This window comes from Trachurus trachurus, assembly GCF_905171665.1.
Source record: "Trachurus trachurus genome assembly, chromosome: 15".
Taxonomy (NCBI): Eukaryota; Metazoa; Chordata; class Actinopteri; order Carangiformes; family Carangidae; genus Trachurus; species Trachurus trachurus.
The window spans coordinates 25,482,589-25,510,340 of record NC_139906.1 but is presented as its reverse complement, the minus strand read 5'-3'; the positions used below and the strand labels follow the sequence as shown (position 1 = coordinate 25,510,340).

The following is a 27,752-nucleotide window of genomic DNA, read 5'->3' as shown; positions in this document are numbered from 1 at the left end:
ATGAGAGACCAGGTGGTTTATTTCTTTTGTGCAGTCATGATTTTTACTTTTCATTTTAATCGATCAAGCAGGGTCACATGTGATCTGTCTGTGCAGGTTGGGAGGAGAGGGCATTGTGGGAAATAAAGTCCACACTAGGGAATGTTGCGGAAAAAGAGGCTAAATGTGGGATCCATGACCTCTGGGTTCAGACGGTCACCCAACTTCCAGCAAGGTTCATAGGCTCCTGGTCCGGGGGTCTTCTGTGGAATACAAAGTGTTTACAGAACTGTCTGAGATAAGCCTCCACTTATATACAGTAAGGATTTTTTTTTCGTGTATCCTGTTATTATAGTCGCTTCAGACAGTATTCAGACTCTTGACTTTTTTGCACTCACTCTATTATGATATAGAATTTATTTTAATTGTGGGGGAAAAAAAAAACTATCCCTGCCTGGATTAACAAGGTGATGATCAGTGATCTGTCCAGATAGATTGTCATGTATTTCCTCATTGTCTCTGAGGCTACAAGAGCGGTTACACAAAGTGGCTCTGACACTGGTCACTCTACCATAAAGGCCTGTTTGATGGATGGTCATCCCCCCAGCGTCTCCCATCTTTGCATAGAACTTGGGCAGCTCTGTTAGCTTGACCACTGGGGTTGAGGTTCCACATTTATATCACAGTTACTGTGCTCCTGGGAACACTTTAAGCTTTACAAATGTTTTATATACCAAATTTGAATGCAGAAGGCTACAGAGAGTTCCTTGAAATCCATGGCTTGCTTGTCTTATCATATACCTTTCTATATGTCCACTCAGTTCATTCAGCCACAGATATACTCTGGTTTAAAACACATCTCATGGATTATTCATACAAAGAGGATAAACCTGACTGCAATTTGCAGTAAAAGGCCATATTGCTTCTGTGAAAAAGACATTTCAATCTGAAGCAAATTGAGGTGTGCAAAATTGACTGCGTCTGATAGATAGCCTATCTGAAGCCACTTTAATGATGTGATGTCTATTATACCAAAATGATCACTAACTGTTTTAAAATGTGAGAAAACATAGAATAAATGTGAAGTGCTGGACTCACTGGGTGGACATAGTGGAGCCGTGGTAAAGTGGACTTGAAGCAGGAAGTAATGCTTTTCTCAGGTCTGGTCTGTGGACTGTAGTCACATGGAGCAGGTCCCTCCTTCTGAGGTGGTCAGAGATAGGAGGTGTTACTGACTTGGCCCTAAACTGCTGCAATACTCTAGAGTGATACTAACATAATCATAACCATGTAATGAGATGGGTGAAAACGTCAATTCAATTAATACTAAAGTTAATTTATATAAATAATGTACCTTGGTATTCTTTGCTGTAAATTAGGGACAGAGTGAACACAATGATTAACACCTAATGTACAATAAGTTGTGTGGGTGTTACATAAATAATAACATTAGAATGAAAACATTTCAAAAACGCACAACAACATGACACATTTTCCATCCAAGGCCGCAGTCTGTTCCACGATCAGCTAACACAGACGCCCAGAATGAAACTCTAAACGATCAGCGTCAATCATGGAGCCTCATCTATAAACAGCCTTGAACACATAGTAACCTAACCCCGACGCCGGCCCATAAAACGGGTGCTAATCCTGTAGTTTCAGTGTAAAACTAACCAACGGTAACTCTGCAACCTCACCTCATATGCAGCTTTTATTTTTGAGAGAATGAACATTTCCCACTCCTTACGCTCTCTCATTAGCGCTCCATCATTTGTGCACATACTGTATCTCCATGATGACATTGCTTGAAATTCTGTCTGTGCATGTGAGGCAACATGAGAGCACTTTATACAAAATTGTTTGTGCTTTGTTTTTAAGTTGTTGTATCTATGTTTGAAATTTTGTTTTATGTAAAGGCAAATACTCCTGATTGCTTGTGTGAACTTTCCCTGAGGACAGTTTTTCTATAGATTTGCCTACTGTACACCCTCTTAACCTGCACTCATTAAAACTCTATTGTTATACCATGCTGCTCTGGTCATCTGACCGATGCACTCCCAGTACACACCAGACCTATTTTAGAGTCTCATACCAATATTTTTTAAGACCTACGACATATCATTTGACTTGTGACTTTATAGTCTTTGCCAGTAGGTCTGTTGATTAGATATGTTACGGTTGTCAAAAGTATATCTCTCCCCCCTCTCTCACTATCTCTCTCTCTTTCCTTGCCTTTCACTTCTCCTTTTCTCTTACCTACTAACACACATAGTGGTCATCACCAGCGGCATGCCATGCAGAAATAGCATCAACCCCCTCCACCCTCCTCCGCAGACATAAAACTTTCTCCCTGTCCCTGAACACACTGCGTGGCCTTTCATTTTCAGCCTGTCAGTCTCTGATTCTGACAGAGGAAGACAGGGAGGTGTCTTTTCCTCACCTCCTCTCCTTGGAGGAGCGGCTGCTATCATTACATGCCATTGGAAGTTCGTCGCCAGTGCACATGAACTGCCCCCCCCCCCCCCTCCCATGCGCCTAGCTGATGCTCCCAGAGGTGCTAATGCAAGTGTATTTCACAAGAGGCAGTGGACAGCAGTGAAACTCTTTTATGGATGTGTGTAAGTGTCTTTGAGCCAAAGCACCTGGCCTACTTTCCTACAGTGGCACAGCATGTAGGAAATGTGGCACATCTTTGAAACTTTTACACTTTGGCCTGTAATGAATAGGTGGATCCAAAAAGTGCTCCTTAAATAAACAGGAAACCTTAATTGCAAATACATCAAATAAGTAGAATTAATATGAGAAATTCTTTAGTTTCTTGATTTGGAAAATATACAGCTAGACTTATCGGAGTGTGGTAATGCTAACACAATCACAACGACAATACTAACATTAGACAGATTAACATGATTACCATTTAAAATGTTTACCATGCTTCTATTCTATTTCAATGGGTAGAGTCAAACATTTGCAAACTAGCACTAAACACAAAGTGCACAAATGAAACATGAGATACAAAATGAAATGAAAAGGGATCACCAGAACACACATCATTTAGTGGGGGTCATGAATGTATGTTTTAAACGTTATGGAAATCCATGTGAATAAATGTTCAGTCAAATATCAGGTCACAGATGGTTACAGTTCATCCTCTGCAGACCATGAATGTGTGTCAATGGATTCTCATGGAAATCTTCAAGAGGTGATGAGATATTTCTGTCCAGATCAGCCAATCGTCTTTGCCAATCAGAGAAAAAAAACTACCAGGTGTTTCAATATCTAAAGCAGTAGTTATAAGCTGAATCACATAGTGCTAGAGCAATATACAGTGGGACATCTATTCATATGAAAATATATGGGATTATGATTTTAATTCAAGCTGTCTTGAATCTCAAGGGAGGATTTGTTCCTTCCAAGCAGCACGAGCCGCTGATATTGCAAAAAAAACATGCAAATCTAGGACACACAGTGGCCCCAGGATGGAGAAATTATGTGAAATCATAGAAAAAGGAATATATATGTTGTTTCTACTACTCTCACACTGACAGTCCGTGCTCAGAGATGGCTCAAATACTTGGCTCTTACACCATGAGTCTCCAGTTTAAAGACACCTTCATGTTGATCCACTGTCTGGTCAGCTGTCTGTACGATCTGCCATTTCAGTTTAACTTCCTTGTGGGATTTGTGTGGCTTCACAGCCTTTGACAATAAATTTATCTCAGGGGGGTCACCATGACACCACTAACAGCAGAAAACTGCTCCCACCTCTGCAGTAATAACCCCCTTGGGATTTCTTAGCGCCTTTCCTTCTTTGTCAACACTCAGCACCTGCCAGCATGGCTCAAATATCCATCAGCTACCAGCATGGACATGTGGGTAAGCCAGCAACGCTGCAATATGAACCAAAGCGGACTGGTCAGCCAGTACAGCACCATAACAGGCCCTCAAATGGGTCGAATCAACCTGAGGAATCAGTTTTCCTTGACCCTTGTGGTTGTCATAACTAGCTCACATACCAGACACACAGTAGCTCAGAGGTTGTAATCAAAACCCATTGAAAGGGTATTGTAATGAAGCCTTTTTGTGGGCAGTGGAAAGATTGAATGGTCCCTAATAACTAGTTTTGGTGACCAGATACTTACAGGTGGAAAGCTGATCCGCTGCACAGTCGACCGAAACATCACATGCCTGCGGGGCGGGGAGAGAAGGAGAGAAAGGAATAAGGCTGTGTACGATGATCAGAGGTAGACTGTAGTGAAAATGAAACTGATAGGGTAGGTTGGTGGCTGTTCCTTCATCTTTGACATGCAAGGAAGATGAGAGGGGGAAGGAGAAGCTGAATGAGGAGGAAGAGCTCAGCAACCAAGGCCTGATTCATGGTTTGCCTTCTCTGCTGTGATCTGAGAGCTGAAGAGAGGCTGTTTGTCCAGAGCTTACTTGCAGGGGATCTTCTCCACTGGTCTTGGTGTTACATTGTAGTCACATGGTGAAGTGTTTATATCCTGGCACAGGGAATGAAGATAAAGAGGTGTTAATGTATATATCATCATGAGCTTGTTTTTCTATTTCCAATATATTTCAACACATTCCTTTAGTTGGTGCTGAAGGCTCATTTTGAAGAGTACTATCATTTTAAAGAAAGGACTGTGGAGATGTCTATGTCACTGTCAGAAAACTATTAAAACATAACAATTAATAAATACTCATGAAGCATATTATACCCTTAAAGGGATAGTTCAAAATTTTGGCAAATTGGCCCAATAGTAATCCCTATAGTCATAGCAATGTTCGTTACCTTTAATTGTTGGTGTAAGCTATTTTTAGAACAGCCAAGCCAAGCTGCGAACTGCTCAGAGCTATGCTACGGAGGCTAATGGGATTTCTTGGTTTCCCCCATCAAATACACAATCCAACAACTCCAAAACGCTCTGGTGGGCAAGTTGCGACCTGCACATTCACCACGCTATGAGATAATAACGGAACGTTACGAGACAGAGTTGTTTTAGAGGTAAATTCGTGCAAAACAGCTGATGCACATTCCTGTCAGGTGCAGTTTTCCGGCAAGCAGTCTCTGCATTTGCCTAGAAAACAACTCCGACAAATAAAGGTAACAAACCTACTGCTATGACTATAGGGATTATGGCAATGGGCCAATTTGCAAAAATGTTGAACTAACCCTTTAAGTTTAAGATATTATGTCAGTTCTGTTTGTCAGTAGGAGGGAGTCATCTGAATCACCACCTTGTCTCTGATGCCAAGGGTGACCATGTCAGGTCGAGGGCAGTTTTTAAAAGAGTAGGACGCCTGGTGCTTCAGGACCTCTTGGGTGGAGTCAGTGTAGCCATATGCTCCAGGTAACAGGACTTCACCATGACCCATGCCCAGAGTCTTGGCTTTTCTGCCCACACCTTTAAACCCATAAGTCTTCCTCACAGGGTTCCTTTCAGCTTCTTCAATGAAGTCTTGAATGTGATAGTAACCAGGAACAGGTGTGTCCTTGAAGGAGAAGAGAAGTGAAAAGTTTGGGGAAGATGTGAATATGCAGTTTATTGTAACGTAAACATGTTGCAGGAATCACTGGATGACTGTCTGTGTGAGCCAAATACAGGTCAGACAACTGCAACACTGGCTTGAGCCTGGATTTTATATACTTAACCTCCAACCTCGAAGCTTATATATATTACATAATAAATGTGATACGCTGTAAATCGATGCTAAACACATCAAATTGTTAGCCTGCTGTTTGCTCTATAGACGACATTACTAGAAAGAAGAAGGCAGCTGATTAACAATGGAGCTGAGTGCTGGGATCACATTAAGATAAATTGATCATTAATTAGGTGAATGCACTTTGAGGCAGCTAGAGTCTGGGGCACTGTCGTGTGAGGTTGTGGAAAGTGTAAAAGTTTGGAATTATCTCTGGCAGACAACAGACTTTGGCAAGAGATGATTGGAAAGTAGACGGGGCCTCCCATTTCCTGTCTCTCTCAACTCTCCTGTCCATTAAAGGTGGAAAAGCCCCAAAAAATATACTAAATAAATAAAAGCCAGTAACTTAACACTATGCACGTGGCAAATTCAGTGGTGTGTTCCTGAGGATCTGTTCCATTTAATGAAATCCAAGCTATTGGAAGCTCCCTGATGTTCTAGTTACACATGATGAGCCACCCCAAGCTGACAAACCAGTGCCAAGTGTTTGTGCCTGATCAGAACATAACACCAAGACATCAAACTGCAGCATGACACCTACTTTCAGAGTTCCCAGCCACCAGCTCCCCCGACCACACAAGTCCACTTTGTCTTCAGCCTGTAGATAAGGACAGGATACAAGCCACAGACAGCACACACTATTTCAGATATGATGACATTGCTATGACAACAATGTGTTGACGGAGCTCATGTATCATCCCGTGGTTCACTATTCAACAACAGAATTGTGGAAACCTTAAAGACACTGTAGATCCTTACCTTATCTGTTCTCGTACCTCCCCTGGACATGTCACCCACTTCAGACACGGCTCTGTTTTTCCATGTGGCTCTATGCAGCGCTGTACCCATTGTCAGTCACTATCTGCTTGGCTGGATATCCAGTGACACCTGACCACCATTAAAACACTGGCTGTTACTATAGCAGCGTTTCCACTATTGATCAATTTTTCAACAAGCTGGCCTAGTGGAGTCCTATATTTAGACCCAACTACCAGTTTGGTATAGAGTAAGAAACAATGGCAAAAGTAAGAAACAATGGCAAACCAGCACCGGTGGAGGCTAGTCCTCATTATCTATAGCATCATGTGATATTTAGAGGGAAAGTGTGATATTGATTAGAATATACCATTCAAACATAGGCATTATGATGCTACAGCAGTCCAGGAGAAGCCAACACAGGAAAACATGTTCACTCTTCCAGTGTCTGGAAGTGGACAGGCTGTTCTGCACTGGGCTGGTTGATGTCTACCTGCAGTTCTAGGAATAGTTTAATCATGCAACTTATTATCTCCTTTTTGACATCAGTGAAGAAAAACCAGAGAGGGCTCTTGAGATTAGGTGAAAGAACCCTCAGGCACCAGAGAAGTTCACTTGGTGCTAAACTGGAGCCACTACTACAGCTGATGAGGTTGGGTCTGGCCAGGGCACTGGCATTCATGTCCTTCCACGACCTCCTTGCAGTTACTTAGAAATCAATCTTTAACCAAAGAACAACACATTAGGCATGGTATTCTGTTTGTAATACTTAGATGCATAAATCATATCTTAATATTAGCTAAAGTTTATCAAACCTCTAGTAATGCATTACACAGCCTCTCTTGGTGCAGCAGAACTTCATTCTGGAAGCAAATGTGCCAAATTCAGCCTTATTGCTAGGCTTCATGAAATGCATGGTTGGAGGGAACCAAGAATCCATGTTCACAAGTGGATAAAGAGAAATACACACACACACATAGAGAGAAAGCACCGAGCAGCAAAGAAGTCGTTGTGATTGTGATGTTGCGCTGTGATGTGATTGATACTGTCCCTTTCACCACAGTTTCCTGAGTGGACAATGCATGAATGCATGGGAGGGCTGGGACTAGCATTTAATATGCAGTGTAATTAACAGCTTTTTTTAATAAGTAGACTGCAACAACACTTACTTTTTTTTTGGGGGGGGGGGGGGGGGGAAAATTGGTTTTGACAAGATAAGAGACACTTGTGTCATCCATTCACACCTGAAATTGCTGTGGGTCGTGGTGTTCCTTTTTGTTCTGTTCAAGTGCAGACTCTGTAAAATACTTAATTGGACCATATTTGGCTACACAAAATATTAGGGACAGGAAAATAAAACCAGGTGTACTGTAAATGATGTGAAGCTGTTATTTCTGTTCATTGTGTACTGCTCAAGCCACCACCAGAGTACTGGTCTAGACAGCCAGAAACACTACATAAAAATTTAGAGAAGAAAAAAAAGTTAATCAAATCTATCAGCAATTTACAGGTAGCATAAAACCCACACAGGAGGCAGAGCAGAGGTCCACAATAGAGCTTTATTTTGTCATTCATCAAAATAACAAACTTAGTATCTCTGCAAGCTACTGTAACAAACTCAATAATCCAAACTCAAAGAAAAAACAAAACAGGTACACCTCTTATTTACACCTTGGTTTCTGATGTACACTCAATCACCTGCTCCTTGTGATTGGGGGCAAATGCCAAGTAAGACATGAAGCAGTCAGCTTCTACATAGTGCTGTGCCAACAGTAGCAGACAACACATGGCCCATATAGTCAGTATGGGAGCTGGACAGTACAAGGCTCATCTACTGTTGAGTACCATTGTTAAGCACTTCACAATAGAAGCCTTTGATCCCACTCAGTGCTTTCATTGTAATGACAAGAGATTTGATCTCAGTTTATCTGAACATTAAGAGGCATTGGCTGATGCTCCTCAGTGCTTTGGGGAAAATAACAGGAGACACTTTAAATTTAGATGGTAAACATTTCATGAGCAACAAGAGGGGGAAAAAATCCTATCAAAAACGGAGCATCCTGTCATCAATACAAAAATGGGAATAATTACAGGGTATACAAACTCAAGGATCCATTAACTGAGAAAACAAGACAATTTTCATATCCGGGTAGATTGTAAATTTTATTGGAAAACAAAAATATACAACTTGGAATGAATTTTTGAGGCATGACCAGAGGTCATTAAAAAAAGAAGAAAAAAAAGAAAAAAAGTTGTGAGTAAAACATTTAAAAGCATAAGATTAGTTGTTTTCTGGTATATAGAACAGCAGATACAAAAGAGTTTGTACGAGTACCTAGGAGATACACCCGTGTCATTTTTTTTGCAGTAGTGCAATGCTGAGAGATTTCCATATATATTTTGTCCGTAGTCCATGCAGAGTTTTAACTCCTCTACACTGTTTCCATGCCAACAGTGTTGCCAAGTGACAACCAGCTGACAGGTTTCCAATGTCGCCATGCGTGGAGGGGCCCCGAGCACACAAGACAGGAAGATTCGAAGTTCTCCGGCTCCCAGGGGCCTCCACAGGCATCTGGTTGTATGACCGTTCCGTCACTCCAAAACACCATGACAGCAAAAGAAAGGGACATGGGGACAAGAGCCTATGCAGTTTACATGCAGTTCCTTTGGACAGCAGAAGGGGTAGGGACAAAAGGGCTATTAAGATTTTACAGATAAATTACACAAAGAAAAAAAGGCAAATTATTTATATACGAAATCTGTACAAGGCCTTCACTTCGCCGTCATCATTTGTACGAATTCTACAGGAGAGAAGGGAGGAAAAAAGTTGCAAATTAATATCCAATGGGTAGAACAAGCAGATTGAAAACATGAAAACAAACAAAAAAACCATCTACCAACCTTCATAGTTGACCTGTCCATCTCCATCAATATCTGCTTCCCTGATCATTTCATCCACTTCCTCATCAGTCAGCTTTTCACCAAGGTTTGTCATCACATGGCGCAGCTCAGCAGCACTGATATAACCATTGCCATCCTAAAATCAGATCAGTTGGTTAGCAAAAAAAAATAAAAACAAGACACAAATTGATGGACATGCAAATGTGTGGGATTGCAGACAATATACCTTGTCAAAGACCCGGAATGCTTCTCTAATCTCTTCCTCGCTGTCTGTGTCTTTCATCTTTCTGGCCATCATGGTCAGGAACTCAGGGAAGTCTATCGTCCCATTTCCTGAAGACAAAAAAAAAAAAAAAAGAGAGAGAAACAGACATCAATGAGGGATTGCCACACAGCACATTGACATTACATGTCACGTTTGAAGCCATACTAGATTCTCACCATCAGCGTCTACTTCATTGATCATATCCTGCAGCTCTGCCTCTGTTGGGTTCTGGCCCAGAGAGCGCATGACTGTTCCCAGCTCTTTGGTGGTGATGGTGCCATCTCCATCCTTGTCAAAAAGCGAAAATGCTTCCTTGAATTCTGGTTGCAAAAGAGAAGAGGATGGCCGTCTTGAGTAAAGAAAAAGGTATCACAACAGCTGCATATGCACAAGAACATTGTATGACAGTGGTTGTAAAACACTGCAGAATGCTCAATCTCCAAAAATTCATTAAAAATACATGTAAATGTTGCCAGCCCACCCAGCATGACACACTCTTCATCTAAACTTAAATCTGGCAATTAACATTAAAGCAAGGGCTGAATTAGCTCAAGTAGCAATAGGGGTATTCCATCACTCATGTTTCAGCTATAAACTAGCTACACTGTAATGACAAGCCCTTCTGTTTTGAGTTCCAACTGCAGTCGTTTCTGGCTAAACAAGGACAGAGACCACAAGACCAGGCAGCAGGGCAGAGTCAGGCAACATCATAAATGAATGACAGCCTGTGTAGTTTGGTGAAGCCATGAGGAATGAGGAATGATGACACACATCAAATGTGATGAGGCCACTGGGCAGTGTGTAGTGGCATGCAGCAGCTTGTCAGCGTCATTAAAACTACAACCTACCCTGCCATTTGCAGGGTCAAATATACAGGGCAACACCCTTTTTGTTATGAGCAGAGGCCTGCGGTCTGCACCTTCCACAGAAAGCATCAGACAGGTCAAAATCCCTCTAGTGCAGGCAACTGAGCCCCACACATCACTGTAGCTACAGCATTCTATCAACTTTCCCAAGACAATAGCACATTTGTGTATTCATGCCATGCTGATTAATCAAAAATGGGACATCTTAACATCAAGTACAGCTTTACTCACTAGATGATAGGAGCATGACAAACACTAAGTATGATCAGCATATTGTGAAACCTAAGACTTAAGATTAATCTAGTCAAATGCAAGAAGATATTATCCAGGAATCTACAACAGTGCCCCAGTTTAGACATTTCATGCTAAAATGGTTGCATTTCAGCATGTAAACAAGAATACTGGTAGCAGAGGTTCCTCCAACATTACAGCACAGGGTAGCAATAAATGTAAGCCCTGGTTACTGCTGATAGTGTTCTTCAGGCATTCCATCTGATGAGAACACACCCAGGGCAAAGGACACATGCACTGCATGTAAAAGCCGACGGCCAACACCTAACTAGAATACACAGCCCTTGAAGATTACATCATTTATTACATGGCAACCATGAAAATGCAAAGTTTTCCATGAGGGAGTCCTTCTACGTCCCAGAGCCAGTAAGCAACAGCTGTTTCATTCATTCCTGTTTTATGACCAGAAGGGTGCCCTGTGGAATGCCTTAAAAGGCAAAAGCATAAATCCACTGCAAGGGATGCAAGGGTCCATAATGCAGGCCACACTGCAGGATATGAGGAAAGTAGAAGATCAGTGCAGCGATGTCTTACCAGCAATCTGCTCTTCTGTAAGCTGGTCAGCCTGTAAAATAAAAAAAATAAAAAAAATAAAGTAATTAATAGCATGCAACATAGTAAAATATTCAGAATTAGCTTTGCCATCTTTAGGTAACATTAATGGCCATCCCAATTTGTAACAGCTTACCAAAAAATGCAACCACGTTTCTGTATAGCATTAAAATTACACAAAAGCCATTTCAGGAACTGCAACATCACAACCACACAATACATAATGCATTTTTATGCTGATAGGTTGCAAGGTTGTTACTGAACTTCCGACAAGACTGGCTTCAGTCAAGTGTCCGCTGCCCCACAGACATTACACTCTGCTACATTTGAATGTTCGATGACGCAAACTTTGCCACAGACAAAGAATGACTTAAAATTTGGCGGTAAATGTTAGCAAGAAGAGCTAAAGTTAGCTAGCTACCGTTTCGTAGCTTAGACTCCAAGACTGCACACTTTTAACGAAGACTGACGAACACAACAGCTATCACAAGCAAAGCACCGGCTGGCCAGGGGTAACATTACGTTTCGACTATTGCTGTTACAAACTGGGACAAGGAACGCATTTAGAAATCGGCCATAGTGGCCATATAGGGAACCGTGCATTATCAAGTTGGGCTTGTACTAAAGCACCACATACAGGAAGCGCAACTGCCGTGAGCGGGTTGAAGTGTTGCGACAGTAACATTAGTTACACGGGGGTTGCTAAATTCATTCAGAACAACTCAGCTTTCAACAACGTTAGCTCCGTCTGACAGCCCAGCATCCAGTGAGCTGTCATTCGCACTGCGGTAGTTACAGCTCAGCATTTATGCTGGCTTAAGCTTGAGCACTGGTTACGTTACGTTTTACGGACATTAATCATGAATAGTTTAAAACGACATCCGCTTAAGACTCGTGGCCAACCCTAGACTGGAGAGAAAGTAGAATCCTGCTTGCCTTACCATTTCGATGTAGATGCAGCGGCCGGTTCACGACAAAAAAATCCTTATCAACCAATGCCAACACAAAGTCTCTATGGACTCCCAGTCTCTGTGCATACACTGACTGAGAGGCAACTGGACTCGCCTTTAACGACTATCCTAAACCCCTCCTCTTTTCAATATCCCTCCGCCAACTTCCCTTTTCGTCAGTTTCGAAATTAAAATTATACACGGTCGTAGAAATTCTTAGCGAGACCGAAAGATGAAGAAACAACTGCAATGCCCATGCATGACTGTCGGGTATGTTTTGGCTTTAATATTAGCAATAACATTGCGTATGGTTGGCGGTCTACACAACAGCGTATGAATACTTTCTGCTACACTGTGATGAGGCGCCGACGTAGCCGAAAGAAATCGCGCTCTCTGATTGGTGTGTTTGTACCTGCAATGCGTCACTCCTATGGCCTGCGCTGCCGCTGCATCTTGTCCATAGACATCCCAGTCAGTGCCACAGGCATAGCAAACAGGGTTGTTGCAGAGTGTGTATGGTTATGGGCATCATGCTACTTAGACAGACCCAATAAGATAGTTTTGATAAGTAATTAGCAACGAGTATGGCTTGTGACTTGTTACTGACCGAGTTTTGCTTAGATCAGTTTCTATTTTTCCTATTCCAGCAGTTTTATCATTTCCGATTAGACACATTTGTGTTTTGGTAGGCTACAAGTTAACAGAGTTTGTGTGTACACTGAGAGCAAAGTGTGTTGCTCTGAAGTTCCTCCTGTCTGCAGTTCAAATCCTCATCAAATCAAATTCTATGTGTAATAAAATGCTGTGAAAGAGCTGGAGTGCTAGGGTGTAATAGTTGGTAATTGGTGGCAGTTTGTGCATGTGTGTGAGCATGTGAATTGTCTGCGTGTGTGCACATTCAGATGTGTGATAAGTGACTGTGTCTGTGGCAGGCGTCGCTGTCAGATGACTGTGGATTCTCAAGTCTAATTGTGCTGCTGGTGTGGAGGGGAATATCTGATAGCCTGATTGCTTATGCCTGACTGCTCTCCTGTCTCCCAGTGACCACCTGTCTCTGGTCTGATCCCATGGGAGATGCTGTGGAGGAGGGTGAGCTGAGATGTGCGAGAAGGTTTCACTCAGAGAATGTACTAGAATCTTCATGTTCCCAAACAGCCCCCCTTCCTCCCAATTCTGCCACCTCTCTTATTATTAGACACAGATGTCACACTACAGTATAAGCAGAAAAGCTCAATATCACACAAGTAAGAAACAAAGATCTAAATTGGTCCTCACTTCCGTCTGCACCTCTTAAAGAGGTGACACTGCCAGTGCCATGTGTTCTGCTGAGCAGCTTCAGAATCAACCAGGCTTTTTCCCAACCTGCTTAATCTGGAGCACATTGGATTCCTTTCAGTTAAATCTGTTTTTCTGCGGGTTTTTGTCACTGTGCATTATGTAATTCCAAAGATGACGGCACAAAGGCCTAAACCTGTCACAAGAAACAGATAAGCTGGAGCATGTGTGAACAAGGCCGTAGCTACCATTGAGGACACCGAGGTCATGACCTCGGTATTTTTTTCGGCCTAATGAATGAAAAAAAAAAAAAAAAAAAAAAAGTGCAAAGTATTAGGGAGGACAGATGGAAGGTGACTGAGTGACTCCTCTCTTGTCCAAACAATTCCGGTAGGCCTATAATGCTCTTGTTTATTGACGCCCTCACGTACGCTGGTGTTTGTTTACTGGTCACGGGAAAAAAGGCGATTCATTCGGAAAAAGCGAGTGATACAGCGCGTCGCGGAGCCTGCGTGCATGGAGGAGAAGGCTACTGAGTGAGTCGGTTGGCTCTAGATAAACTGCTCTTTCCAACCAGTTGTTACACTGTAAAAGTTTCGTATACGTGCACTTGAAGCGCTGTATTATTTCGGGACGGAACCTCATGTATGCGGAGAAAACAGCTGTTTAATAGGGTCAATTCAGCGCCGTTTACTGTCTGTGTCCTGCACTATGCACTAGTTGAGCTAAGTGGGGGAGAGCAGAGACCTCTTTCCTGCAGATACTACAGTATACTGAGGGGGCATCTGCACTGTCCATTCTTCCATCAACTTTATGTGAAAAGCACAGTGACATGATAAATGTTATGTTTACAGACAGGGGCGTCACTAAGTTTTAAGGACAGGGGGGGCTTAGCCCCCAGGAGATGCACAAGATGTGAGCATATGTGGTGCACAAGCACAAATATTTCACAAACAAAGACTGTGAAATTGTTTCTAAAAAATTTTGGACAGATTTAACAAAGAGCATACGGTGTAAAGTTTAGGCAACCATTAGTTTTATTTCAGTCTTTTTTATTTATTTATTTAAAGAAAGCTAAGACCGGTGAGATTACTACAGACATGTCTGGAGTAGGCTACAGTAGAAAATGTAAATTTTTCATCTCTGCCTAGTAAGAATACTAACAAAAATCACATTAGAGTAAAATCTACCTTTGAATCATGGGATATCAGGCAAATGAATAAGTAATGTGTAGGCTAACTGTGTAAAAGTAGATGCTAAAAAAATGAACCTGAGCAATTTTGCAGCTGTTTATTATCAGAGATACGTATGTCCAGGTGGAATTTGACCTTTGGAAAACTAATTAGGCTATATTTCACTAATAGCCTGTGTCATAATATTCACTCCATCCAAATACAACTGTTTTTGGCTCATTTTGATTTCACCTAGACCTCTTCATATTTTCCCATTCAAAGAAGACCATACAACCGAAATTAAGTTTGACACCAATATTTTACTAATAAAAAATATGCATAGAAATGTGAAATACTACATAGCTAAACAACGTGAATAACCAATTATAACACAAACCAAAATTTGCTGCAACAAGGAGCAGTCAGATGTATGTTTGTGGTAACTATAAGGAAAAGCAAACAAACTTCCTGGGCCTGTTTCAAAGTGAGGAACACAGCTGACGCTCCAGAAGGAAGTCACCCAAAAATAGTAGGCTATAGCTATGGTAAAAAAAAGAGTGCACACTTCACCCTAGAAACCTGTTCATCTTTATGTTAACAACCAGGACCTTCACATTGCATTTCAGACTTTTTTTTTTCGAGCTGGAATTAAACTTTATAATATAATATTTTTGCTACTCTGTGGCTGCTACGAGTGTGAGGAGCTAGTCTACTGTTTGTAATAGGTGGTGTGTTCTCATCAGAATTCAGTGAAGTTGGGTCTTCTCTGGATGATCACTAGTGATGATAATATCATAAAAAATGGCATTAATCTAATATGATGTGTGTAGTTTTTATCTGTGAAAGTGCACCAGATTGAAGCCTTTTAATATAAAATTGCCCCAAATTTCTGACGCCACCCCCCCCCCCCCCCCCCCCCCCCCCCCCCCCCCCCCCCCCCGCGCACCACGACTATGACCTCGGTATTTCAAAAATCCTGGCTACGGCCCTGTGTGTGAATGACGGCATGTGGAGGTGTATGAATTCACCTTTTCCTCTTTGAAAATATTTGGCCAACACTTTAAGATGTGTGAATGTATTATATGTGTATATGCAACGAACAATGAATTTCATTTCTTGTAATGATTCACACGTTGTAGACATTATTACGCAACACATTGTCTATTGTTTCAATAAAACAATTGTGTAGGGACAATGGTTTACTGTTTGGTCATAAATATTTCAAAATCAGAATAGCTCTCTACTTTGTCCTCCTACTAGATTTCAATAGCGGTACTTCATCCAATATGCGCTGTCAGCTGTTTGGCTGGTTGATGATATGCCCCTCAATGAGCCTCAGGTCTCAGAGGAGCTGCTCCAGGCCAAAGGTCATAATAGGTTGTAGGTTAATATGGATAGGGAATACTAGAACCTAGGAGACATGTCTTAATGGTCTATAAAATCCGAAACTAATCTCCATGAAGTGAGCCAAAAATGTAAAGTGAAGAACCATACAGTGTATGTTGGTGTCATTTCTGTACTGTGGATATTATAGCTTTAGCTGTTACAGTATTTTTTGTGTTTTGTTTCACTCAAATGCATGCACATACACACTATCCTCAAACCACTGCTGTTCCCAATTATGTTTCCCCTTGTTATCAACTCTGTGAATATGTAACTGCCTCACATAATAAATCCTTATCAGACACAGCCCAACCCAGAACATTTTTTAGAAAACAGCAGCTTTTATTCTCATATCACAGGGGGGTCAAGGTTCATTTTAGGTCAGCAGAGGCCAGGCTGAAGTCGCCCCTCCGTCGTCATTAATGTCACCTCCCGATGGCCTGAAACATCACTCCCGCTGATAACAGTTAGCATTGTTCCCCTTCACAGAAAAACGTACCATGTGGGTCAGTTCATTTTTTGGCAATGGAGCTAGGTTGGCAGTGGCAACCCCGCACGTGATATTACAGTATGTAGCGCCGTGCAGGGTGTTGGCATTGCGCAATGGTGTTGTAGAATAAATCAGCTTTAGAGAAAAAAGCTTAAAGAGAAGGCTTATTTGTGGCCTGCGAGGGCTTTGAGGGATAAAACACGAGTGACAAATATGAGAAGATGTTTACCTGTGTAACTGAAAGACGGGGACACCATTACTAATGAATGAGCCTTTGTAATGCACCTGCTGGTCCCATGCCAATGAAGCAGATCACCTTTCATGGGAGAGAATGGTGGTTGTTCACGTGTCATGGATGTCGCTACTATCAGTGAAAAAAAACCTTTACATTGTGTGAGTGAGCATGTCCATCACTCTCAGGCTCTGCATCTTCCTTTTGTACGGTGTGTTTGAACATCTGCACATGTGTTTGTATGTTTAGATTAGCCCATATGGCTCTGTGCAAGCCATCTGTATATATATGCACTGATGGTAAATACGATAGGGGAGGGGTGTTTTCATGTGTGCATGTATTTTTTATGACCTGCAGGCAATTTCAGCTACGTCCGACTGGCCTCTGAAAGTTCCTGATTACCCGCAATACTTACTACTGCACACTGGCCAAAGGTCTGACTCAGTTGATCGCCGACAGAAAGCCATTTCCAGTTAGCGTGAATGGTTTTATTGCCATGCAGTAAGGGCAATATAGCTGAGTAAGGTCCAACAACAGGCTAGCTGCACATGAGCCAACCCCACTGGCATCCTGGCCTACCTGTTACTGAGAAATGACTTGTTTTCTAAAATTACATCATGAGGCAGAAATGATTAATGGCCTCAAATCAGATAAGAGGATTTGGTTGGGCCTGCTATTCCCTGTCTATTTCAATCATGTTGTGATGAAATGGATATAGTGTTAAGCATGCACTTAGTTGTCTATCCCCCGAACATGTTTCTATTTGTTGGGCCTGGCGCTAGATCATCAACTGCCTCAAAACCTGCACATGTCACTTGTTTTATTTGAGAGGATCTGAGGGACAAAACCACTTACTGGCTGTCAAGTAGAATCCCTGCTGTTGATTTCACTCCCTCACTTTTCATTTCCCTCTCATCCTCTCTCTCTCTCTCTCCTTTCTCTGACTCGTCACTCTCTCTGCCTCCCTCTCTCTCTTTCTGGCTTGCCTCCAGGTTGTCTTCTGCAGTCAGTGTGGAGCTGGAGTTCAAACACTGCAGCCTTCAGCAGCACTACAAAGATCCCTCTCGCCAAGGTGATTTCATCCTCAGTGGCTGTTTTTTTTTTTAGTTGGTTGCTATTCGCTATTAGTGGTGTCTTTGTATCACAGGTGTCAGTAGCTTGCTTGCTTGCTTGCTTGCAACGGATCTTTATTCCTTCCAGAAGTTTCCCTCACACCACATGGCCATGCTATGCTGTTGCAGGCATAATCTCTGTTTACTCACTCAGTCAATCTAGTAAAAACGGAAAGCAGAGAAATCAAGAGCCACTGCGGAGGTGATGCGGGGATACTGTAGCTCTCTAATGAGTAGTGTAACCACAATACGGAAGTGGCAGGGGCAGACTGTTCTAGAAGCGGCCCGTCCTTGACCCTGAATGTAGGATAGGCCAGGTCTGTGTCTGCAGTGGCAGGGACCTGCAGGGCTGCCTTGCTCCATACCCCCATACCCCCCCTCGAGATGATCTCATTCTGCAGGGGGCAGCAGGCTCCACCGCATGCTGTGGCCACTTTCAGATGAAGGCTGCAGAGCAGGTGTCCAGTCATCTGTGTAGATGTGTGTGTGTGTGTGTGTGTGTGTGTGTGTGTGTGTGTGTGTGTGTGTGTGTGTGTGTGTGTGTGTGTGTGTGTGTGTGTGTGTGTGTGTGTGTGTGTGTGTGTGTGTGTGTGTGTGTGTGTGTGTGTGTGAGGCTGTGCCTGTGAGAGTACTGCGTTTCTTTTTAGCCCCTGCTCATAAACAAATGTGATTGATCTGCCTTATGTGGACGACTCAGCTGGGACACCTGGTGGCCAGAGAAGAGCCTGCAGGTGAGTTGAGTTCAAAACTAAAGAATGTTTTCCTGTAAAATGAGTGAGAACATTTAAGCAAGTATTGTAAGAGCAAATATGTAATGGTTCACACACAGTATTAAATGCATTCAAACATGCAACAGTTACCAGTATCTGCAAAACAGATACAGATTAATCATCACAGCAGAGTTATTAAAATTAGAAAACTTTTTCAGCACAAGAATGATTTTTTCACAACTGTAGTCACTTGTTAGGCTACATTTGATCTGGTAATTAAAATAGTGGTGCAAATTCTTCTTTTTTTTCATCAAAATAAAAATATTCTATTCAGAGTAGTGTGAAAACCCTTAAACAAACTTGCAGTTAGGCTAATTACACAGCCACCTGGCAGACTGGGGTTGCTGGGCAGTCATCCGGTTTGCTTTGCAAAAGTTAAATACACATTGTTCGTGATAATTTTATATATTTCTGTGGATATGTATGGACATGTACTATTTTTATGTTATTGCAATACTTTAGTACATGGAAAAATCTGATTTTGACAGGTTGATGTTTGATAAGCAGTTATGTTAATGTGTAAATTGATCAGTAGGCCTACCACACTGATTGTCAATAGAAAATGGTGGTAGTTAAAGCAGAGTTTGTTTGTTTTTTCTAATTTATTCCAGTATTTAAGAGCAAGAAGTGCTTTTCCATCCGGTAAACATAAGATTATGGGGGAAATAACATCATTCTTTAAGCATGAACACACAGTCCGCTATCAGCAGCTCGACATGTATCAGCTTACATTTAGATGACAATAACAATTTTTTGTGGTCATATGTACTGTATTTTGCAAGAGAACTGGACCCAGATGCAGACACAGACAAAAACTAGTGCGATGAAAATGAAAAACAGGGTACAAAGGAACACACAGGAAAACTGAAGCAGCTGAAACATGCAGGAGAGTGCGTGACAAACACAGAGGCTCAACGCAGACAAACCAACAACGGACAGGAGGAAAACACTGAGGTTAAATACACGAGGAAACGAGACACGTGGTGCAATCAGACACAGGTGAGACACATGAGGTAATCACAGGAGGGAGAACACAGGAAGACAAGACACCGAACTTCAAAATAAAACAGGAACTAAACTAGAGTCTAATGATTAACTGTCAAGAGGATATCTTCCTGTATATTAGTAAAATGACATGATTGTTTTAATTTAAAAAATGTAGGCTGATGCTAAAGTTGCATTTTTTGAATGATTTTATTTATATTTACACATCATTTGTTAACTTGCAGTGACAGTCCTACCAGCTGAAACACTGATTTACTCTTTTACTTTACAACTGGGAGACAATCCAGCCAATGAACGATACATTTCTGTTTGTTGTGATGGGTAACTCCAAAGTGAGACAAATGCTCTTGAAGAACCGCGACACCCACATTTTTATGGAGTGGAGTGTTTGCAAAATAATTACAGTTAGGCTACTGATTATGAGTGATGCTGATTTTGCAAATGAGGATGTGTTACTGTACACTGCCTCCAAGAGCAACAAAAAAACGAGCTCTGTATTGAATATGAGTGTGACCGACCGGATGGCTGGAGTGCAGGTATTCTGGCAAACTGTTGTTGCTATCAAGGAAGCTGTTGGACTAATATCAGCTGGAAGCTAAACAGCACTGCAGTGGTTTACTTTTCATCATCATCTCCAGCCAAGAGATTGTCGAGTTCTGCTGGGTCAGACTCTCACTGTAATCTGTTGTCCAGGCGAAAAAAACGTCCAGCTCACAGTTGGCAGGTCCATCTCTCAGCAGACACGACGGAAAATAATTGACTTTAAAAGTCACTCAGGTTTAATTACTTGTTTGTTACAGTATAAATAAGAGTCATTTATCTTCTCATTATATAAAACATATACAGTGGCTCTAAAAGTGCTTACACCGTGTTTGTGCATCTTTTATGTGCGAGTTATGTGGTTTCCTAAGTGTTATCTGAGGCGTTGCCTAGGTGTGATGCCGTCTATGAGCCGAGGGCTGCAGTGGGTAATGTAGTGCAGAGCGGGGTCAGAGTAGTTGAAGGGCGGAGGGTTGTACTGCTCCTGGATGTATTCTGGCAATGAGTGGGGGAGGCTGAAAGGAAAAAAAATAAGCCAATGAGAATGCAAGAGTAGACAAAAAATCACCAGCCTGTCTCAGAAATGCTGTAAATCTACAAATACATAAAGTGAACTGTACTGTATGTTATTTCTTGGTCTCAATATGAGAAGGTCCAAATGTTGCACTGTGCGACTGGGAGGGTGGTCATCATGCTTTTCTTTTCTGAACCTTTTGCAACATATCTAGTGAATTCCTGCTTCTGATTAGTGCTGTATCTAATTCTCCATCCAGCCAACAATCATCTCATGTTTGGAAAGGCAGCAGTTTTTGTGGAATACTCAGTAACTTATGAATATTCATGCAGGTTCCAGCCAAAATATTCAGACTGTTGAAAGATGCAGAAATCTGGGGGCTAAAGCTGATTTAAAACATGAAATATAAAGCCTGCGTGCCTCTCAAGACCCACTGTTGTCTGATTTGCAGTTCAGATGCTTTGGATTGTATATGATTATGGTTGTTCTTCATGTAAATATGTATATCCTGACTGATAAGAAGGGACAGACTGTGCAACCTGGTGTGCCATGAATCACTCTGTGGGAAAAAAAAGGACCAAAGGAAGAAAACACAATTCTTGCCAAATGATTTCTTGCCTTCTAACTGTACCAACCTGTTCAGACTGTTTGTCTGATCCTTAATAGTGCTCATACTCTCACGCTCAGTTCAAACTGTAGTTAAGGTCCTGAAACAGTTTCTATAATGCTCATATTGTGATGTTTTATTAAGACAATGCTATAAAACACAGTAAAACCTACTGGATGTTACATAACAGGAGTTGAATAGAACACTGGAAAGTCTGCATCAAACCATGGCCGCTCCATCTTCATCATATCATGTAGCGTACGCACATCTGGGATATGAGGTATTATTATATCATAGTACATAATCTTGTTCAAAGACAACAGCATAACCTCCTCCCTGGTTTTCGCTCCTCACTCTGATCTAACAACGTAATCCTTCAGTGCAGGCAAAGCCCCAGGCCATTATATCCATAGGGTCTAGTTTACTGATAGCAGAGAAAGCAGGCCAGTCATCTGGGGGATTATATGTCTCTGTGGCACACTAACACCTGGCCCAGATGCCGTACATCTGTACGTAGACGCTGAGGCCAAGGACACATGCACATCATGATGGACACAGTCACGAATAGATGCCCTCCTGTGCATTATGCACATCGGCATGCATACACACCTACTGTACAGTTGGATATGAGATGTATTTCAGCCTGGACTTATGTGATACATTCGTTCACCACAATCATGTGGTGTTTGCGTGCGATTAAATCACCTCAACCTCTCCTGAATGACTTTTCAATCTGTGTTGCTTGTCTGAACTGTAAAAAGACTGAAAAAGTAATGTCATCTGTTTCACCAACAACCCAAGTCAGTAACACTTTAAATTAGGGAACACATTCACCATTGGTGCTTATTAATATGCATATAAGTAGCTTACTAGCTCCTAATTAGTAATTATTAAGCTCCTTATTAGTAATTATTAAGATTTTTCCTGCTCCTAATTATCACTTATTCATTGTAAATCAATGCATTGTTGTTTCTGAATAATGATGTGAATAACCAGTGGGTTATTGGGGCCTTGTACAGGGGCAGTAGCACAACAACAGTAATTCTTCCTTTATCACTCTGAATTAGTATAGCATTAATGCATTAATTTACAATGAATAAGCGATAATTAGGAGTTAATATCAGGAAAAATCTTAAATCATGGTGTAATAGAGGTAGAATAAGGCTATGTAGAATAAGGTGTTAATACGTGCTTAATAATTACTAATAAGGAGCTAGTAAGCTACTTATATAAGCACCTATTTAATGATGAATATGTGTTCCCTAATCTAAAGTGTTACCCAAAAGTCTTTTACTCACCTATATAGTGTCATATGAATCATCTATCTCATCACAGAAAGAATAAGATTAGGATTCACTAATCCTACCTAAGAATAAGTCTGACTCATAGGTCTGACTGTAATTCAACATTTGACCAGTTATTTTTACACTTTTTTACATGGACAACAATATCATGTGAAATTAGCGGGTTAGCTGCTTCCTCATTTCCAGTTTGTATTCTAAAATAAGCTGAATGCTTTAGGCTCATTGTACCATCAGATATGAAAGTTGTATCAATAAGCATATTCACTGAATGGTATGACTTCATGACGCTGTGGATGTGTTTCCCTCACTATAATCTTGGTTTACTGTAAATCTGCCGACATTCCTCAGTGTTACCCAACTGCAGTTTCATAAGTCGAACCAAAGCAGTTAGTAGGAAGTGAGTTTTGTTTAATATAGTAGGAGAGTGGGCAGTCTGCCCTCCAACTGAGAAGTGAAATGCCAGAAGACAGTGCTGCAGAAGCAGCAGAGGACAGGATTTAAAGCCTCATGTGTTGCAGTGAAGGTTTGGCTCCGGTGACTACTGTACTTTGAAAACGTGTGTGTGTGTGTGTGTTATCATCTGGTTTTGCTCTGCAGCAGTTTTGTAGTGACTTGTAATGAACCCTGCCTCACCCTGCCTAAAGGAGCTGCTGACCCACCTAAACCATAGTTTTATAGTCAGTCATTAGCATATTGGTGCCCAGTGACAATCTAGCTATTGTTCTCATGGCTGTGATGCTCCATTCAAGTGAAAACAGATCTGATGTATGATTGCATGTTATTGCATGTTATTGCACGCCAGAGAGATGTCCCAGAATATGAAGGGAAAATTTAATTACAACCATGTTGTGGTTTACCACTCACGAGGTGGAAAAGAAAAGAATCATGTTGATACAGAACCACAGATATCCACTTAACCCAGACGATTTTATTCTGTATAAGCTGTGAGGAGCATTTGGTGCTAAAATGTAGTGTCTTTGGGTGTATTTAGCATAAAAGCAGCAGGTTGTTTTCAAATTAGTCTTCAAACACAGTTTATGAGTAAAACCTGTCTGTACATTGAATTTAAATGGATAGTTCACCCAAAATTCAAATCTCAACTCTTTATCTACTCACCCTCATGTGGACTAAGGGCTGGGAGAAGTTTCAGAGTTATCCGTGGCTTCTCTGAGTTACAGGGGGTCTCAGCGTAGCAGTGCATGTCCATATAACGGTTGCAAATGGATACCAACTGTCTTCGTAACAAAAAGACACACCAAAAAACATCCAAATACCTCCATGCTGCTCGTATGTAATGTCTGTCTTGTATTGAAGCCCCGAAATGCGAAATTGTTCCGAAAAAAATTATATAAGTCTATATTTCAAGCTTGTTTGTAGCGGAAGCTCCTCTTCCTGGTTCGTCCAATTTGGTCCGTCCTCTTCCTGGTCCGTCCAATTTGGACGAACCAGGAAGAGGAGCTTACGCTACAAACAAGCTTGAAATATATTCGCATTTCGGGGCTTCAATACAAGACGGACATTACATACAAGCAGGATCTTGGATCTTTTTTGGTGTGTCTTTTTGTTACAAAGAAAAGTGGTATCCATTTGCAACCGTTATATGGACATGCACTGCTACGCCGAGACCCCCTGTAACTCAGAGAAGCCACGGATAACTCTGAAACTTCTCCCAGCCCTTAGTCGACATGAGGGTGAGTAGATAATGAGTGAAATTTCAATTTTGGGTGAACTATCCCTTTAATGTGTGGCTGGTGTTACTCACTCTCCAGTGACAGTCTTCTTGCAGCAGAAGCAGGCCAGAGCAGCCAGCAGCAGCAGCAGGAGCAGAGGGATGCCGATGCCCAGAACCAGACCCAGAACCAGGTCCAGCTCCACATCGCTCATCTTGTCTCTCTCTGGAATTAGACAATCAATATAAAACGTGCTGGCAAACATTCATAGTCGTATGCCTGCTACATTATTAAATAGGTAAAGTAGGAGTAAATGTATTCTCTAGTAGATGTTAATGGGTTTCTAATACACTTTTTTATCTTGTATTAACTCTAACTGCAATTAGATGTTGTGACATTTTATGAGCCTCTGCTCTTCAGCAGCATGGATGTATGAATGTTCAGATCCTCACCTAACACACAGGACTGGGTTTCATCCACATCAGTGCCGTTACAAACACACCTGTAGCCTCCGTATGTGTTGGCACAGAGAGCAGGACGAGCACACCCCGCCTCCTTGGCCTCACACTCATCCAGATCTGTAGGTGGAGGCATGAGGAGGCCTTACCAACACATCTAATGTTGCAGTATATTTACATTTATTTCACTGAAACCCTGTTGGCTACATTTATTATGTTGAAACTGTATGTTATTCCTACTTGCCAATCCTATATAAAGGCAATCATTTACTGTACTCATATAAAATATATCAATCAACAATGCCCACTGCAACTCAGGGGAAAAATCTATATCAGGTCAAGTATGTAAACCTTCTCTCCAGAAATAACTAACAGGTCAAAGTCATGAAAATCCCCAAGGTATTTTACCATCAACTTCTATTTCGGTGATGTTATAGTGGCCGCTGACTCTGGCCAGGTAGTCTCTGATATACCAGTGGGGTGTGTCACTGGATACGTTGATACGATATTCCTCTGAGCCGGGTCTGGAGCCCTGACCTGCATCCTTCTTACTGGCGTTGTAGAATTTGTTCTGGAAACCCATTGACACAATGTCCACCAGCTGAGAGGCAAGCATGAATATATTAGTGTTTAACTCTATTTTAAATATTATGTAGGTTTAGGTTTATTTATATAGCACACATTTATATTCGATAGTGCAAGGAGGGAACGAAGCCGATTGGCTTGTACATAAGTTCCACCCCTGTCACTAATTACAACAAAACAAATTTCTATGGCTACCAAATAAACATAGAGAAGAAAAGGAGATAAAGTGCATACATAATCAACGTTATATGAGCAAGATGAGCAAAAATGAGGAGATAGAGAACAAAGTGATCAGTAACAAATAGAGACAATGGAGATAAGGTGCAAAAAATTCATAGATTGAAATCATAAAAAAATACTGACATCCGCGCACACACACACACACACACACACACACACACCTGTTTGAGCCCATCAGTTCTCTTCATCCAGCTCAAAGAGACATTAAACACGTTGCTCCCTGCAGAAACACAACAACAACAGCAGCAACAACTGTGTGATGACCTCCCATTACCACATAAAGGCCGATTTACCATGACAACAGAAGCAGGGCCAAGCTTTGATGCCCTGGAGGACAGAGAATGACGCTCTTACCTGGGGGGTTGGCAGAGTCACCTGCAGAGGAACACATCATTTGGTGAAGTGAATGAGATACACTGATGCACACTGGACATGTATACTAATGACAGCTCTCATAAACATGGTTTATAGTTTAGTTATCCAGTTATCAGGACAGTTATATATTAGATACTTAGATTCTTGCTTTAACCTTAATCTCAAGCAACATGAATGCACCACAAGCCCTGAATATAGACATAATAAAGACAATAAATCTATTGTATATTCTGGTATATTATGACTGTTTAGGACCATAACACATTGAAATTACAAAAAAAAAACATGTACAACAGTTTGTGGGGGTAATTGGACTACATGTACCATCCTTTAGACTTAAAGTATCTGACTAAATTCTGTCTAAATGACAGTGAACACATATGATTGTCCACCTACCACATCCATCAGTGTCCTTGGTTACCGTGTATCTACAGAGGCACTCGACAGAGCCTGGTTGGTTCTTACACTCAAACTTAGCATTGGGGCAGGTTGACAGCTCTGCACACTCGTCTATATCTACAAAACAGGAAAAAGCAGATGTGCAGTTAAATTGTTGTGGATAACATTCTCACTATTACCATGCTGAAGTGTTGTTGTGTATTTACCTGTGCAGTTGTATCCATTTCCAGTAAAGCCAGGCTTACATGTGCACGTGTAGTTTTGTTTTGTGCTGCGGCAGTGTGCGTCTTTGTGGCAGGGGAAAGGGAAGGGAGGGCTGCACATGTCTGAGAAGGTGCACAGAGAAACAACAAGATCCATCATAATCTATGGGATGGCTTTCTTAAACTGATGATGTGACCGCACAAAACATTTTGTAAAGTCATTACTGCGCCACAGACCATATTCAAAGCACTTGTATCCCTGTTTTCCACTGGAGACGGTATTATCAGGACACTCTCCACAGGTGAACTGCTCAGGCTCTGCCTTTGACTGGCATGTCACACCTCGGTAGCAGGGCTTGCCTTGACATGCATCAGAGGCATTTCCACAGAACATCCCACTGAACCCCTTTGGGCACAGACACGCAACCACCTGGATGGAGACAGGCACAGATTAACATAGGCCTACAGCATTTGCCCAAAATACAAGCTTTCGCTAAGACTTGTAGATTGGACAATACCTTATTCTTACTTTCCCACTTTCCCAATGGACTAACAAGGCTGCATTTTCCACCACTATGTTCTATACTCTCAGTGTTGGGATAGTCAAAACATTTACATCTTTCCTAAAACTTCTATAGAAGACATCATCAGTGCAAATAGAAGATCTGGTAACACTTAAAATTAGGGAACACATGTATTTACCATTAGGTGCTTATTAATATGCATATAAGTAGCTTACTAGCTCCTTATTAGTAATTATTAAGCACGTATTAACACCTTATCCTTATTCTACCTCTATTATACCATGAATTAAGATTTTTCCTGATATTAACTCCTATTTATCGCTTATTCATTGTAAATTAATGCATTGTTGTTGCTGAATAATGTGAATAACCAGTGGGTTAGAACAGTAATTCTTCCTTTATCATTCTGAATTAGTTAATGCATTAATTTACAATGAATAAGCGATAATTAGGAGGTAATATCAGGAAAAATCTTAATTCATGGTGTAATAGAGATAAGGCTATGTAGAATAAGGTGTTAATACATGCTTAATAATTACTAATAAGGAGCTAGTAAGCTACTTATATGCATATTAATAAGCACCTAGTTAATGGTGAATATGTGTTCCCTAATCTCAAGTGTTAC

The 27,752-nt window shown here is 41.4% G+C and overlaps 4 protein-coding genes across 4 annotated transcripts in view; all 4 read right to left on the bottom strand.

Moving 5' to 3' along the window:
* The window catches only part of tmem254 (transmembrane protein 254), a 312,289-nt gene that overhangs the window by 177,375 nt on the left and 107,162 nt on the right, over positions 1-27,752 (bottom strand). The gene's annotated exons all lie outside the window — the stretch shown is intronic.
* Positions 1-27,752, bottom strand: part of plekhh2 (pleckstrin homology domain containing, family H (with MyTH4 domain) member 2) — a 136,044-nt gene that overhangs the window by 26,161 nt on the left and 82,131 nt on the right. The window lies entirely within an intron of this gene.
* On the bottom strand, positions 135-6,477 carry stpg4 (sperm-tail PG-rich repeat containing 4; the record flags this gene model as incomplete). The annotated part of the gene is made up of 7 exons (XM_083987902.1): positions 135-242; positions 1,078-1,182; positions 4,122-4,167; positions 4,417-4,481; positions 5,221-5,475; positions 6,230-6,286; positions 6,448-6,477. 7 exons carry the CDS (start codon positions 6,475-6,477, stop codon positions 135-137), a joined length of 666 nt encoding a protein of 221 aa, XP_083844028.1.
* calm2a (calmodulin 2a (phosphorylase kinase, delta)) lies at positions 8,589-12,376 on the bottom strand. The gene is made up of 6 exons (XM_083987856.1): positions 12,261-12,376; positions 11,302-11,332; positions 9,787-9,930; positions 9,572-9,678; positions 9,346-9,481; positions 8,589-9,245 (listed from the first exon to the last, which is right to left on the bottom strand). The coding sequence occupies exons 1-6, from the start codon at positions 12,261-12,263 to the stop codon at positions 9,217-9,219; spliced, it is 450 nt and encodes a 149-aa protein (XP_083843982.1). The 5' UTR covers positions 12,264-12,376; the 3' UTR covers positions 8,589-9,216.